The 14,202-nt window shown below is 38.4% G+C and overlaps 1 protein-coding gene across 5 annotated transcripts in view; it reads left to right on the top strand.

Moving 5' to 3' along the window:
• Positions 1 to 14,202, top strand: part of LOC136876093 (Golgi integral membrane protein 4) — a 227,440-nt gene that overhangs the window by 147,488 nt on the left and 65,750 nt on the right. For all 5 annotated transcript variants that reach the window (XM_067149753.2, XM_067149750.2, XM_067149751.2 and 2 more), the window contains one exon: positions 13,045 to 13,334. In XM_067149753.2, the coding sequence (XP_067005854.2) occupies positions 13,045 to 13,334 (290 nt within the window). The remainder of the gene's footprint in view (positions 1 to 13,044; positions 13,335 to 14,202) is intronic.

Raw genomic sequence — 14,202 nt, 5'->3', positions numbered from 1 at the left:
GGGCCGATGACCTTCGATGTTAGGACCCTTTAAACAACAAGCATCATCATCATCATCATCTATGGCAGACGGTAGTACGGGTATGGGGTGACAAATTCTGACCAAGTTTCAATTGCAGCGACATCGTTCGGAGGGTTTCAGAACTACGTCTGCCACTGAATGCAATTTTAAGATTGAATGCCTTTCATCCTTAACTCCTGCATTCGCTGTCTCCTCCTTCCTAGAGTGGAGTAGACGGCGAGACTACACCAGCACCACACGTAGTTAAGCAACGGAACCAATACAGTTGCGCGGACCTTTTGAACTTCTCATTTGATCCCCTCCCTTTCTAGTCTCCTCTATATTTCCTGATAGCTGCAGAACCTACTTCCTCCTCACTTTTCTTCCTCCCATGACCTCGTTACACCACCCTGCCATCTGTTAGCAACTTGGAGAAAGTCGGCATCTTTACCCCCCGGCGAGAACCCAATGTGACGAAACTGACCAATGCCACTGGGGTGACTTACCTCCAGTGCTTGAGTTGTGGCTAACTAGTGAATTAATTAATTGTGTTTTCGGTGTTTTTTTATATTTTGCGCACATGTGGTATTAACGATGGATGAGTCTAAAACGGATATAATTGTGGATGGGTTGAGGCTCTGTTCATGGCAGACTCCATTGTTAGATGTGTGGAGAAAGTATGTGAAGGAAAGGGAACAGGGTAGGGTATTATCCAGAAATTATATTATGGCAGATGTTGAGTGAAGTAGAAGAGGAGGGTAACCAAGTATGAGGGAGTTTTTCATGTTGGTACCAACAATATAAGGTGAACAATTGTAGGTATCAACATAGTTGGGAATGTGAGGGATCTGGTTAATGCAGCACAGGAAAAGTTTAAGGAAACAGAGATTATCATTGTAATACTGTGTAGGAGGCATACTTATTGGAAGGTAATTGGGGACTTAAATGAGACTATGGAGTGGGTATGTGGGGTAACTGGGAGTGAGATCTGTAGATCTTAATGAGTGGATAACAGATAGGTATCTGCACTCAGATGGCTTTCACTTGAACCCCACTGGTATGTTTGAGTTAACGAGGTTTGTTCAGAAGATATATATAGCGTGGTATATTCAGTGAAATGGAGTTGACTAGGGAGTAGCGGTGCGAATATAAGGATGACATAAAAATGTTAGCGTAAAACTGTAGAAGTATTGTAAAGAAAGGAATAGAATTAAGATATATATTTTGTTAACATTGATGCTTTCACGGCCCGTACTTGTAGACATGATATGGGCTTTTTGGCTTATGCCATGTGAAGAAAACAAGGTGAAACTCTTTACGGTTCACAGAGAACTTTTACTCAGCGTCAGATATATCCGGCAACCACTACGCGCACATCTTGCTTGCCGGGTTCGGCCAACTTCAGTGGCTAACGGTGTATAGGCGTAATCGTGGACGTTGAAGGTCAAGGAAAGAGTTTATTGCGCCACGGTATGGCCATTCTGCCCTTGGAATTTTTCTTGCACATACCACACAATTTCATCTTCGACTCCTAAAGCATCCTTGTCACAGACCGCTGAATGCATTTTGTGTACAGTTCGCACTTTTTACATTTGTCTTCATACTAAAGTCAAATATTGGCTTTAGTTAGGACTATGCACAATTATTCTACAATCCCGAATGTTTAATAACCATTAACTTAAAATTGGCATCTTAATATCAACAAGAACCCGTTGTTAATTTGCCGGCAATACCTTTTCCACGTATCTTTACTATACGACTATCCATCACGAAAATATTCCTGCTGTCTATAAAACTTAATTTTACTAAGCGTCAAGTACAACAGACGTGTTATAACTCTGCCACTGAGTAGCCGCGGCCTTTCTAAGAATTCAGAGACTCGCATATTTTGATGCCGTTCCGCAGATTTGAGAAACGTTTTTGTAGAGGCTAATAGAACGTCATTCTCCCTTCACTATATTCCAAGATCCAGTGACGTTACACACAGGCACTGTACAACCGATTGTCGCAGCTAGCGATGTATAATAAAGAGGCGGTCGTTTATTGTCAACGAGTTTTGCGTTTACGTGCGCGTGTGGGAGTGAAAAGAAGCAGCGTGGTTACTGTAGTAGTTGCCAGTGGTGTTCGTTACTGTTAGGCCGGGAATGCAAGACAACCCTAACCCTTGATTTTTTCGCATGAAATTCTGAGAAAAAACCGTCGTCTTGGATTCGGAGAAATATGGTTTCACTCAGAGGCTTCTTTGGCAAACATTTCACATTTCTTCTTCAAACAACGTTGCCTAACCTAACCGTATATGTATCATAAAACATATTTGTAATTCCATTGTGGAGATTAATCTCCCGTATGCAGTTATCAGACTGTGCCTCATATATTGGCTTCTGATAAGCTCACCTGCATACACCCAGCGTCAGTGGGTAGGGTCTGACACATCCCACTCTGACGAGTCTAGTGTCAGACCTAAGACGAAACGCTGGTTAATAGAGCAAACGCCTGAAAAGCCTTACATCTGATATGTTATATTTGTAATGCATGTAGAGAAATGATAACCTTCTCACTAAAAATTTACATGTGAATAGTCTTTCCGAAATGTAACTAGATACAAGAAAATATGAACTATCCTCTGAAATTAGTGATGTTCTCTGCCATATCTTGAGGTGTGCCACATTCTTACTTAACTTCAGCCTTTATTTTTGAGTTGACAACTGCTATCGGCCACGTTATTTACGCATTTATTACGAAAACGTGTTATCCTCTTTCATTTCAAATTTTCTTTAGATTACAGCAGTTGACGGGTATTACTACAACATTGCCTTCGAATTTTGACAAGAGAGCTCGCAAATGCACATAGTGAGTAAACTATACCGTACCGAAGATGATTGATAGCATTTTGTGGCAAACATTTCAGTTTTCTTATTCAAACAGAGTCACCTACCCTAACTTAACTGTACTATACGTATGATGAAAACACGCTTCAAGCGCCAGTAGGGAAATTATAAGCTTCTTGCTATAAATTTACATAATAGCCTTTCCGTAATTTAACCAGATGCGAGAAAATATAAACTAACCTCTGAAATCAATTATGCACTCTGCCATATCTCGAGGTTATCCCATTCTTACTTAATTGCAGTATTTAACATCAACATTAAGCGATCGTTTAGTAAGCCTTTATTTTTAATGAGTTAACAACAGTTATCAGACACGTTATTTACGCATTTATTATGAAAATGTCCTCTTTCACTTCGAATTTTCTTTACGGAACAGCAGTCGACGGGTATTACCAATCGACCCCGACATCGCCTTTGAAAACAAAGTATGTTACAAGTGTTTATTTATATATCCACCTATTCAATACAAAGAGATCTTTTTAGAAATTAAATATTATTATAAAATGTTAAGGGACATGTTTCGCCCATATTAAGGGCATCATTAGCCTCAAATTCAAACGTGTATGGTGATAAATCAGGATCCTGATTGCTCTTACAAGCCATAAAAAGAGGATATCATTATAGGTGTCAGTCTAAACATACAAAATATTAGAATGTCCTTGGCTAAAATTGCAGTATCAAGCTGCATGTCATAAGTTCACATGAATATACTTTCCGTACATAACATGAGAATTATAACATGTAATCGCCTTTGAATGTCGACGAGAAAACTCGCTTGTGGAAATAGCAAGGAAACGATACCGAAGGTAATCGATCGCATGCAACATTATCGCTGGGGTGCATAAATATTGGTAATGGGAAAAATCGCGCGTAAGCGCTCGTAATAACAGATACTCAGCGATAGGGCTCTCGCTGTAACCAAAGGATAATACACAGTTTAATATAGGAATTTTGAAGGGACAACAAAAAATTGGCGTTATAACGGGGTTCTCATTATATGCCGTACTCGCTATAGCGGACTTCTATTGTACTTGCAGTGAAAATAAAACTATGTATTGAATAGGTGGAAAACTTTTATGTTTATAATTTATATGTAATTTCAGTTCAGTATGGACCAAGAGCATGAAATTCATAACCCTTGAAGGTTTTTATACACAAGAATACGCAGATGACCTAGTGATTTTTTTTCTATTGGCTTTACGTCACACCGACACAGATAGGTCTTATGGTGACGATGGGACAGGAAAGAGCTAGGACTGGGAAGGAAGCGGCTGTGGCCTTAAGGTACAGCCCCAGCATTTGCCTGGTGTGAAAATGGGAAACCACGGAAAGACCTAGTGATTGTGGTACGAAGTTATCCAGGACCTCATGCAAAGATCACTTAACCTTGTGGAGAACTGGTGTCGGGAAGAACAACAATCAGTCAACCCGAACAAGATAACTCTGGTCCCTTTTACAAGGAGGAGGAAATTAGAGGGAAAGAGATCACTGAAGCTCTTTGGGCAATATATATGGAAGAACAGGCACTGCACCTAGGTGTAGTGTTAGATAAAAATCTAACCTGGAATCCACATATAGAAAGGAACATAACCCAGGCCAAGAACTTGCTGTATGCACGTAAAAGAGCCATCGGAAAGACATGGGTCCTAAGACCATCAGTGGTAATGTGGATGTATACGATGATCATTAGACCATTGATGGCCTATGCTGCAATCATCTGGTGGCAGAAATTAAGCTAAGGAAAAGTCAGTAGTAGATTGGATAGCCTACAGAGAATGGCATGCATAGCCATAACTGGGGCTATGAGAACTACGCCGACAGAAGCCTTGAATACTTTACTAGACCTCCCATCACTATGCAGTTTCATAAAAGGACAGGCTAGAATGAGTTTATATAGATTGGCACAATAAAAGTGCTGGAATGCACAAAGATCCAATCTAGGACACTGTAAAATTAACAGAGTAATAACAGAGGAAGTTCTACACTTGCCTTCTGATCATATGATACCAAAGTACAGCTTTGAAAAATTGTTTGAGACCCAGATAATAAAAAAAGAAGACTGGGATATCAACAAATGGAATACTGATAATTATGATATAGTGTGGTGGACTAATGGCTCAAAAGACTGGGGATGGCACAGGAGGAGGGATCAACGGGGGAAGACCTGAGAGATCAATCCAGATGAGCCTGGGCAAACACACTACAGTCTTTCAAGCAGAAGTGATAGCTATCACATGTCTTGAAGAAAATCTGAAAATTAACTATAGGAATAAGAACATTTTCATTGTTATGGACAGCCAAGCGGCCAGTAATGCATAATATCCAGAATTGTCTGGTATTGCCATTCACTTCTCCTGAAGCTCTCAAAGTACAACATTGTCAAAATAATGTGGGTACCAGGTCATGCAGGTATAGAAGGAAATGGAAAGGCATATAAACTGGCCAGGAAAGGGGCAGAAACACATTTTATAGACCCAGAATCTGTATGCGGAATTTCCTGTGGACAAGCCCAACACTACATAGGAAAATGGGTACAAAAGAAACGACTGGAGAACTGGAAAAATACTCCAGGATGCAGGTTTGCAAAGGAACTAATAAAAGAACTAAAGAACTGTTGAAACTCAGCAGAGAAAATATAAGATGGGTAGTAGGACTGTTGACGGGACACTGCCATCTGAAGAAACACTACATAGATTTGGAGTAATAAGAGACAATATATGTAGGAAATGCAATGAAGCAGAGGAATCAGCTGAACACATACTTTTCAAATGTGAGGCGCTGGGTAGAATCAGGCTCTCCACTCTAGGACTACTAGCTGAAGAGAGAGAACAAATCCAAGAAGACCCAATAAGAACAACCTGCAGCTTTGTGAAGGGAGCAGGTATATCTAGGTGGGAATGAAGGAAAAACATGGTAGCAAAAGATCTTGGAGGTCGACGCTAATTAGGAACTAATATTTAAGAGGCCCCAGGAAGAAAAACGGAAGAAGAAGAAGAAGAAGAAGAAGAAGAAGAAGAAGAAGAAGAAGAAGAAGAAGAAGAAGAAGAAGAAGAAGAAGAAGAAGAAGAAGAAGAAGAAGAAGAAGAAGAAGAAGAAGAAGAAGAAGAAGAAGAAGAAGAAGAAGAAGAAGAAGAAGAAGAAGAAGAAGAAGAAGAAGAAGAAGAAGAAGAAGAAGAAGAAGAAGAAGAAGAAGAAGAAGAAGAAGAAGAAGAAGAAGAAGAAGAAGAAGAAGAAGAAGAAGAAGAAGAAGAAGAAGAAGAAGAAGAAGAAGAAGAAGAAGAAGAAGAAGAAGAAGAAGAAGAAGAAGAAGAAGAAGAAGAAGAAGAAGAAGAAGAAGAAGAAGAAGAAGAAGAAGAAGAAGAAGAAGAAGAAGAAGAAGAAGAAGAAGAAGAAGAAGAAGAAGAAGAAGAAGAAGAAGAAGAAGAAGAAGAAGAAGAAGAAGAAGAAGAAGAAGAAGAAGAAGAAGAAGAAGAAGAAGAAGAAGAAGAAGAAGAAGAAGAAGAAGAAGAAGAAGAAGAAGAAGGTCCCCAAAATTATCTTTCCTTTTTCTTTCTCTTTTCAAAGCAACAACAACAACAACAAAATTTATGGTGAATAAAATATTACAAAGGTAAAGCTGTAGAACTGAATAATTAACAGGGGAGAAGGAACTCCCATTCTGCAAGACTTGTCAATCTTAGACACATCATAGATAGGTCATTTTGGGTACTGAGAATCTTTGATGCAGATAATCTTTGGTTTTAATCCGAGAAGCTAAAAACTTCCTTACTTGTTCAAAATTTCACAGGTAAATTTAGAAAAACTAAGAAAGCATAGTTACCAAAAAGCAAAGTGAATAAGGGAAACAAGGGTGCACATTTGTACATCTTAATTACATGATATTCACTACGGTAATTACACTCCATCTGCAGACAGCCTAGAAACCTACATATTACAACTTAACTGAAATACGAAACCCTCCTTTAAAACTAAGGTAATTGCGGCACTCCCAAACTGTTACATGCTAGAGGGGAATTTTGGTATCTTCCTATCGACACACACAATGGACTTCACCAGTTAGAGAAGTCAGTTTGCGTACTTTACGTATTGGCTTAGCCTGTCCATAGCCTCCTATGAGGAGAACCTCACTTGTCCACTCAACAAATATCAGGGTAGATGATAAGGTCCAAAATTAGCAGTATTTATAGGGATGAGCTGGGTGCTAATTGTTTAGATACTTTTCAAAATAGGGAGGGGGTGAGCTGATGGTGACATGTTGTCCTGTACAATTATCTATTTATCAACTGTACAACCACACAAGGACAAGGAATAACTTAAAACTGGCTCACATGTTTCCATAATAAATCCAATCACATCGCAAGGTCAATCTTATGGAGTCATTAATATGCAAGCAGTCCACTCATGCAAAGAAAGCAAAGGTAAACCGACAAGAAAGAGATCAGTAATTTCGGAGGAGTTGTTCAACAGATGGAGCTGTAACAAATTTATTATTGTAGACACCAACTTTGGTTTTACTTATATTAGTATTTTAAAGAGAAAGGGAAGCTTATGATAATTTGGTTTTTTAATAATTTTGAATGTTTTAGTTGTTTAACCTTTTCACTGCCGAATTTTGATGACCAGCCAAACCCTCTAGGCTGTGTTTTTATTTTATTTTTTTTATTTTTAAGGAAGAAGCACTTTTACCAATAAATTGTTACTGATACTATTAACCACTTTGACGTACTTTGATGGATCTCTCCGTTCACGCGTTTTGACGTACTTTGATGGATCTCTCCGTTCACGCGTAGTGATTATTTCCGGACCTGCTCTAAGCCAGTTTCCTTTGTGAAAGGATTTGATATTAGTAATATAACCTCTTGACAGATGGAAGCACTGTTTTATTCCATTGATGCATTCGACAAACACTTGTGCAGTTATTCCGTGGAAAGAATAACCTGTATCTTAGCAACCTCATCATAAGCGGAATCATGGCTGCCTCCAAGTTGAGTGATGAAGCGATTATAGGGGAATTTTTAGAAGAGAGTGACATTGATATAGAAATAAGCGACGAAGAATTTAGTGGAAGTGAAAGTAGTTCGTGTGACAGTGACGTGAATGCTGATAGGGGTGTACAAAGTGCTGTTTTGCCATCAAATGTGTCACTGAATGTTAGGCCTACATCTGTTGCCACACCAACGGTTTCTAATCATATTTTACACGATAGGGAATGGAACTGGGAGCACGTAAGTAATACTCTGGAGTATCATTCATGCATCACAACTGGTGAAGTAAATAGTGTTGTTCAAAGCCGCTTAGGACAATGCCCTAACAAACTACAAGTTGTGAACGAATTTCTAACAGCCGACTTTTGGAAACATCTAACCAAAGAGACAAATGCTTATGCAAGTAAATGTCTTGTATCAGCTGCTGAGGATATAAATAGAGTAATGTCATATGAAAAGGAACACTGATTTCCTGTATGTGTGGATGAAATGAAAGCCCATTTTGCTCTGTGTATCCTAACATCACAAAATAAGAAGCCGTCACTCCAAGACAAATGGTGTAAGCGCAGGGTTATGGAGACTCCTTTTTTTGGAGAAACCATGCCTTTCAAGAGGTTCAAATCTATAAATAAATTCCTCCACTTATCTAGTGATGCCCCTGAAACTGCTGGTGATAAACTTAGGAGAGTAAGGCTTGTGTTTGATTTACTTTTAGATAGATTTCAAAAGGTCTATGTACTTGGAGGAAAAGTGTCTATAGATGAAAGACTGATGAAGTTCAAGGGTAGGCATTCATATGTACAATATAACCCATCAAAGAGAGCCAGGTTTGGCATCATAATATACAAGGTGTATGCATCTGATAATGGGTACTGAAGGAACTTCAGAATTTATACTGGAAAGGAGAATGGCAGTGAAGTACCTACGGTGAGATTACTTTCAAGTGAAAAAAGCAGTTATGGAAATGTTAGGAGAGCTTTTGGGTTGCTGGAGAAAACTGTACATGGACAACTGGTACAATTCACCAACACCAACATTATTCAGAAATCTACTGGATAATAAGACTTTTGCTGTTGGTACAGTGAGACCAAATAGGAAGTTCATGTCCAAGGAACTCACCTTCGTTTCCAGTAATGGGATTTTGGCTGTGAAATGGGTAGGCAGGGTGGTGGTGCACATGCTCTCTAACTAACATAGCAGGACAGATTACCTTGAAGTGGTGAAGTATGATGGCAAGAAGAAGTTCAGACCCAATCTTGTTGACTACAACTTTTTTTATTAATTTTTTATTGCTAGTGGCTTTACGTCGCACTGACACAGATGATGGGATAGGAAAGGCTTAGGAGTTGGAAGGAAGCGGCCGTGGCCTTAATTAAGGTACAGCCCCAGCATTTGCCTGGTGTGAAAATGGGAAACCACGGAAAACCATCTTCAGGTCTGCCGACTATAATTGTGGAATGGGTGGTGTTGATTCTCATGACCAGAGATTCGCATCATTCCCCTTGATGAGGAAGTATGCAAAAGGATACAAAAAAATATACTTCTACATACTAGGCATGACACTTCTGAATTCCAACATCATTCATCGCCTCCTCAACCCTGACAAGAAGAGAGTAGGCTTTACCAGCTTGCGCATCAATTTGGCCGAACGGTTGTTGGCAAGTGTGACCTTGCCTGACTATCCAAAACTAGGACGCCCAAGCCCTGCGGATACACCACTGAGACTTAAGAGAAGGCACTGGGGACACTTTCCAACCAAAATACCCCCAACAACGAAGGTTATCCCATCAAGGAGATGCAAAGTTTGTGTGACACGAGGTCTGAGGAAGGAATCTTCATTTGAATGTCACTGGTGCAAGGTGGCGCTGCAAGTAGATGACTGTTTTATGACCTACCATGCAAATAAAGACTTTTACAAAGTGCAACTGACAGTAGTTTGAATATTTTCTCTCTTTAGGTTTCTGTAAAACGTGCTTTTTCAGTGTCAGTGATAATATCATGAAAGTAATGAAAATAAATGGTACACAAAGGCATAAATAAGTTCAATTAAATGAATGGGTTCATGGAACGTATGTCGTCCTCTTAGCCCCGCAGCCCAGTGTGGGGTCGGGGATGAAATGAGATTATATCTTACAGCATATTTTTACGGCCGGATACCCTTCCTGCTGCAAACTTCCGTTGAGAATATAGTGAATATGAAATTAATGATAATGAATGAAACTGGGTAAGGAAGAGGAAGAAATCGGCTGTGGCTTATGAATAGGGACTGTCCCGGGATTTGCTTGGGAGTGCAAAGCCAAAAAAAAAAAAATCACTGAAATATAATATAAAATTGTTGATCCAAGAAGTGATATCAAAGTCATTAACATTTGGGGAAAAAATAATTTATCTGAGGAGGGGGTAACAATTCTGCATAAGATTCATCATTACTACTTTTTCTCACACTTTCTTGTAGTTCAGTATCGCCCCCTGTATATTCTCCATCTTCATTATCGAAACATAGCTCTCCAGAATCAGTATTTATGGGGAAACATTCAATTTCTTCATCGTCAACAAGAGGTGAATGTACACTTCAAGATGCCATGATGGCTACACGTTAGCAGGTGAGATGTTCCATTCCATCGAAGCTGAAATAACATCAGATCACTTTCAAAACATGCGAAATGGAGTGGTATATTTGCTGTACAGAACTTAATTGAGCATTTCCGTGAAATTTCAAACCATGACACTATTTCCCATTCATATATGAGATCGGTGAAGTACACACTGCACAAAACGGGTTTCGCGGACGAGGCACAGAGTTCAGTAACGTATATATACAGGTTTGGTGTTGAATGGGTTAACAAGTCTGATATTTCAATTGTAATGTACCTAGGTATGTAGAAGATTGTATATTAGGTCATTTTAAAATTTATTTCTGTGATAAATTTAATATTTTAATTTTAAATTAATTAGTATAAAAAATTTCAAATATGTTATATAGATGACTTTCTTATGTTCAGTAATAACTTAAATATATTATGAAGTAGTGATAGACCAAATCCCAGTTGTGTTTGGTGGTTTAATAGGCTGCTGAGGAAGAGAACAATCAAGGTTCTTGAAACATGTATGGCATTTAGTTATGTAAATAAACAACTTTTAATAGTTCATGAACGTAGGTTTTCGTGGTTCATTGTATTAATGTAAAGATATAAATGTGTAACTGGATTAAAGCCACTATATATATTAATTTATAAAGCTGAGCTTTCTGCCAAATTGCATTGGCCTTCTTCAGGACATGTGAAGTTCTGCCTCTGATGAAGGCCAATGCAATTTGGCGGAACGCAAAGCTTTATTAAATAAATATATATAGTGGCTTTAATCCAGTTACATGTATTTCTTTACGTTAACTTTTAATAGTATTGACAAGATGGAATTATGTATTTAACAGTGTTTTTCAGTGGTGGATGGATTTAAGCTAGTACGGACCGTTAACAGGTGAAACTAAATTGGTTAAAACAAGTGACATGTTGATAAATTTGACAATAATAGGTGCTATTTATCCCCGTATTGACTTGTATAATCTCATAAAAGACTATTTAAAATAGGATACTGGAAAGATCTGCCTTGCCAGTACACTTAATGTTAATAAGATTGATTTATTCTTTAAAAACATCGTACATGTTTCAATAAAAACAAACATTCTCTTCCTCAACGATGTTCCTTGCTGTCAGTGGAGAGATAGCATGGAATGACATCAGTAGACGAATGAATTTGAGTGGTGGTTTTAAAAGTAGCAAAGATTACAATATGGAGTTGGAATTCAAAAGGACAAATTTGGTCAAATACTCGTTTATAGGAAGAGGAATTAGAAACTCTAGTCATTTACCAAGGGAGATGTTCTATAAATTTCCAAATAGTTTGAAATTATTTAAGAAAAGACTAGGTAAACAACTAACAGGGAATCTGCCTCTGGGGTGTCTGCCCTAAATGCAGATCAGTGGGTGGGTTGGTTGGTTTTTTTTATCCTATTAAATATTTTTAAAAAAAGGGTAGATTATTAAAATCAATTAAAGGCATTTTTGTTAACAATTGGGCTTCAGTGAGAATTGATGGTAGAATGAGTTCTTGGTTCAGGGTACTTACAGGGGTTAGACAAATCTGTAATCTTTCACCTTTGCTGTTCGTAGTTTACATGGATCATCTGCTGAAAGGTATAAAATGGCAGGGAGGGATTCAGTTAGGTGGAAATGTACTAAGCAGTTTGGCCTATGCTGACGACTTGGTCTTAATGGCCTGCAGTCTACTATCTTGGAACTTGAAAATAGGTACAATGAGTATGGTATGAGAATTAGCCTTTAGAAGACTAAATTGATGTCAGTAGGTAAGAAATTCAACAGAATTGAATGTCAGATTGGTGGTACAAAGCTAGAACAGGTCGATAAATTCAAATATTTAGGTTGTGTGTTCTCACAGGATGGTAATATAGTAAGTGAGATTGAATCAAGGAGTAGTAAAGCTAATGCAGTGAGCTCGCAGTTGCGATCAGCAGTATTCTGTAAGAAGGAAGTCAGCTCCCAGACGAAACTATCTTTACATCGGTCTGTTTTCAGACCAACTTTGCTTTACGGGAGAGAAAGCTGGGTGGACTTAGGATATCTTATTCATAAGTTAGAAGTAACAGACATGAAAGTAGCTAGAATGATTGTGGGTTCAAACAGGTGGGAACAATGACAGGAGGGTACTCGGAATGATGAGATAAAGGCTAATTTAGGAATGAACTCAATGGATGAAGCTGTACGCATAAACCGGCTTGGGTGATGCGGTCATGTGAGGCAAATGGAGGAGGATAGGTTACCTAAGAGAATAGTGGGCTCTGCTATGGAGGGTAAGAGAAGTAGAGGTAGACCAAGGAGACAATGGTTAGACTCAGTTTCTAATGATGTAAAGATAAGAGGTATAGAACTAAATGAGGCCACAACACTAGTTGCAAATCGAGGAGTGTGGCGAAGTTTAGTAAATTCACAGAGCCTTGCAGACTGAACGCTGAAAGGCATAACAGTCTATAATGATAATGTATGTATGTATGTATGTATGTATATATGTGTGTTTATTAAATATTCCTTTGTATTTCAAGCAGAGAAAATTATTCTTGAACGTAGAGAATTAAGAGTGTTGTTCGTTATTTTCAGAATGTGGTGCATCCACCAGAGGATGAAAATGCTGCGAATAATGTGGGAAATGAGGCTAATGGGTGGCCCTGGAGGTATAAGCACTGGGCAGGTGGACCTCAACCTGTTGCTCAAATGCACAACAACATTAGATTAGGAGGAGACGAGGACAACGAAGTTGGAGACAATCCTCTGAATCAACGCAATGATGATTTGGGACTGCAAAGAGAGAAATACAACAACAACAGGGCCAATGGCCAGGATGTTCAGAGGAGACGGCAGTTAGCAGAGCCCCGTCGAAATGCTGCTGGGTAAGGATGAAAATATTAGAAGTTATGATCTTTTTGTGATCTCTAAAAATAAATTTCAAGTTTTGTTTGTACTGTACAAAAATAATTATTTTGTTTGATAAAATTCTTTTGATATATATATAGACCTTTGAGACCACCATTTCACTTTCATGAAACTCTGCCTGTACTTTACACTTCTGTTAACTTACAGTAGGTTCTGGGGTAATCTACATCACGATTATCAAAGGAGGAAGGGGGGCTGATCTTTCTGATACGAGGGCTGGAAAGAAAATAGTGGCTTAAGAACAGTCGAAGGGGCTGCTGGTGGCTGGCAGCACATTTAGAGAGGAGGTGGAGCTAGTGCAGAGGAATGAGTGTGATGTCACACCAGATTGCCCTAAAGTGATGTGGAACAACAAGCATGCATAAAGATCAAGGTGGTGTGTAGAAGGTTTCTGGAACATCGCTACGCAGAAAACATCCACCTTTCCAAATGCAATGTTTGTTATATACAGATATTAGATAGAACTGACATTTGCAGAGATAATTCGTGAAAAATATATAATATAATTCATATATATAAAATATATAAAATATATAACTCTGAAGTTTTTCAGTCTGATGAAACTAATACAGGATCATAAAGCATTAACTTAATATCAGAGTATACCTGGAAAACATTTAATTAAAAACAGAATGACTATACCCTATCTCAAATAACCTGAGAGATAATGTAAATACCAAAAACACATGGTAAATGCAGTGGTACTGTTTGTCTTTTGGTAAAGCATTAAAAATACTTTACATATGTTAGGTAATGTTATTTCCATATAAAAGTTATGTACATCATCCAAATCCTTTTATTTTCACTTTCAAAAAGCTGTTTAGT

Source organism: Anabrus simplex, chromosome 6 (assembly GCF_040414725.1).
Source record: "Anabrus simplex isolate iqAnaSimp1 chromosome 6, ASM4041472v1, whole genome shotgun sequence".
Classification (NCBI taxonomy): domain Eukaryota; kingdom Metazoa; phylum Arthropoda; class Insecta; order Orthoptera; family Tettigoniidae; genus Anabrus; species Anabrus simplex.
Note: the sequence above shows the minus strand (reverse complement) of the source record. Positions and strands in the feature narration are given on the sequence as shown.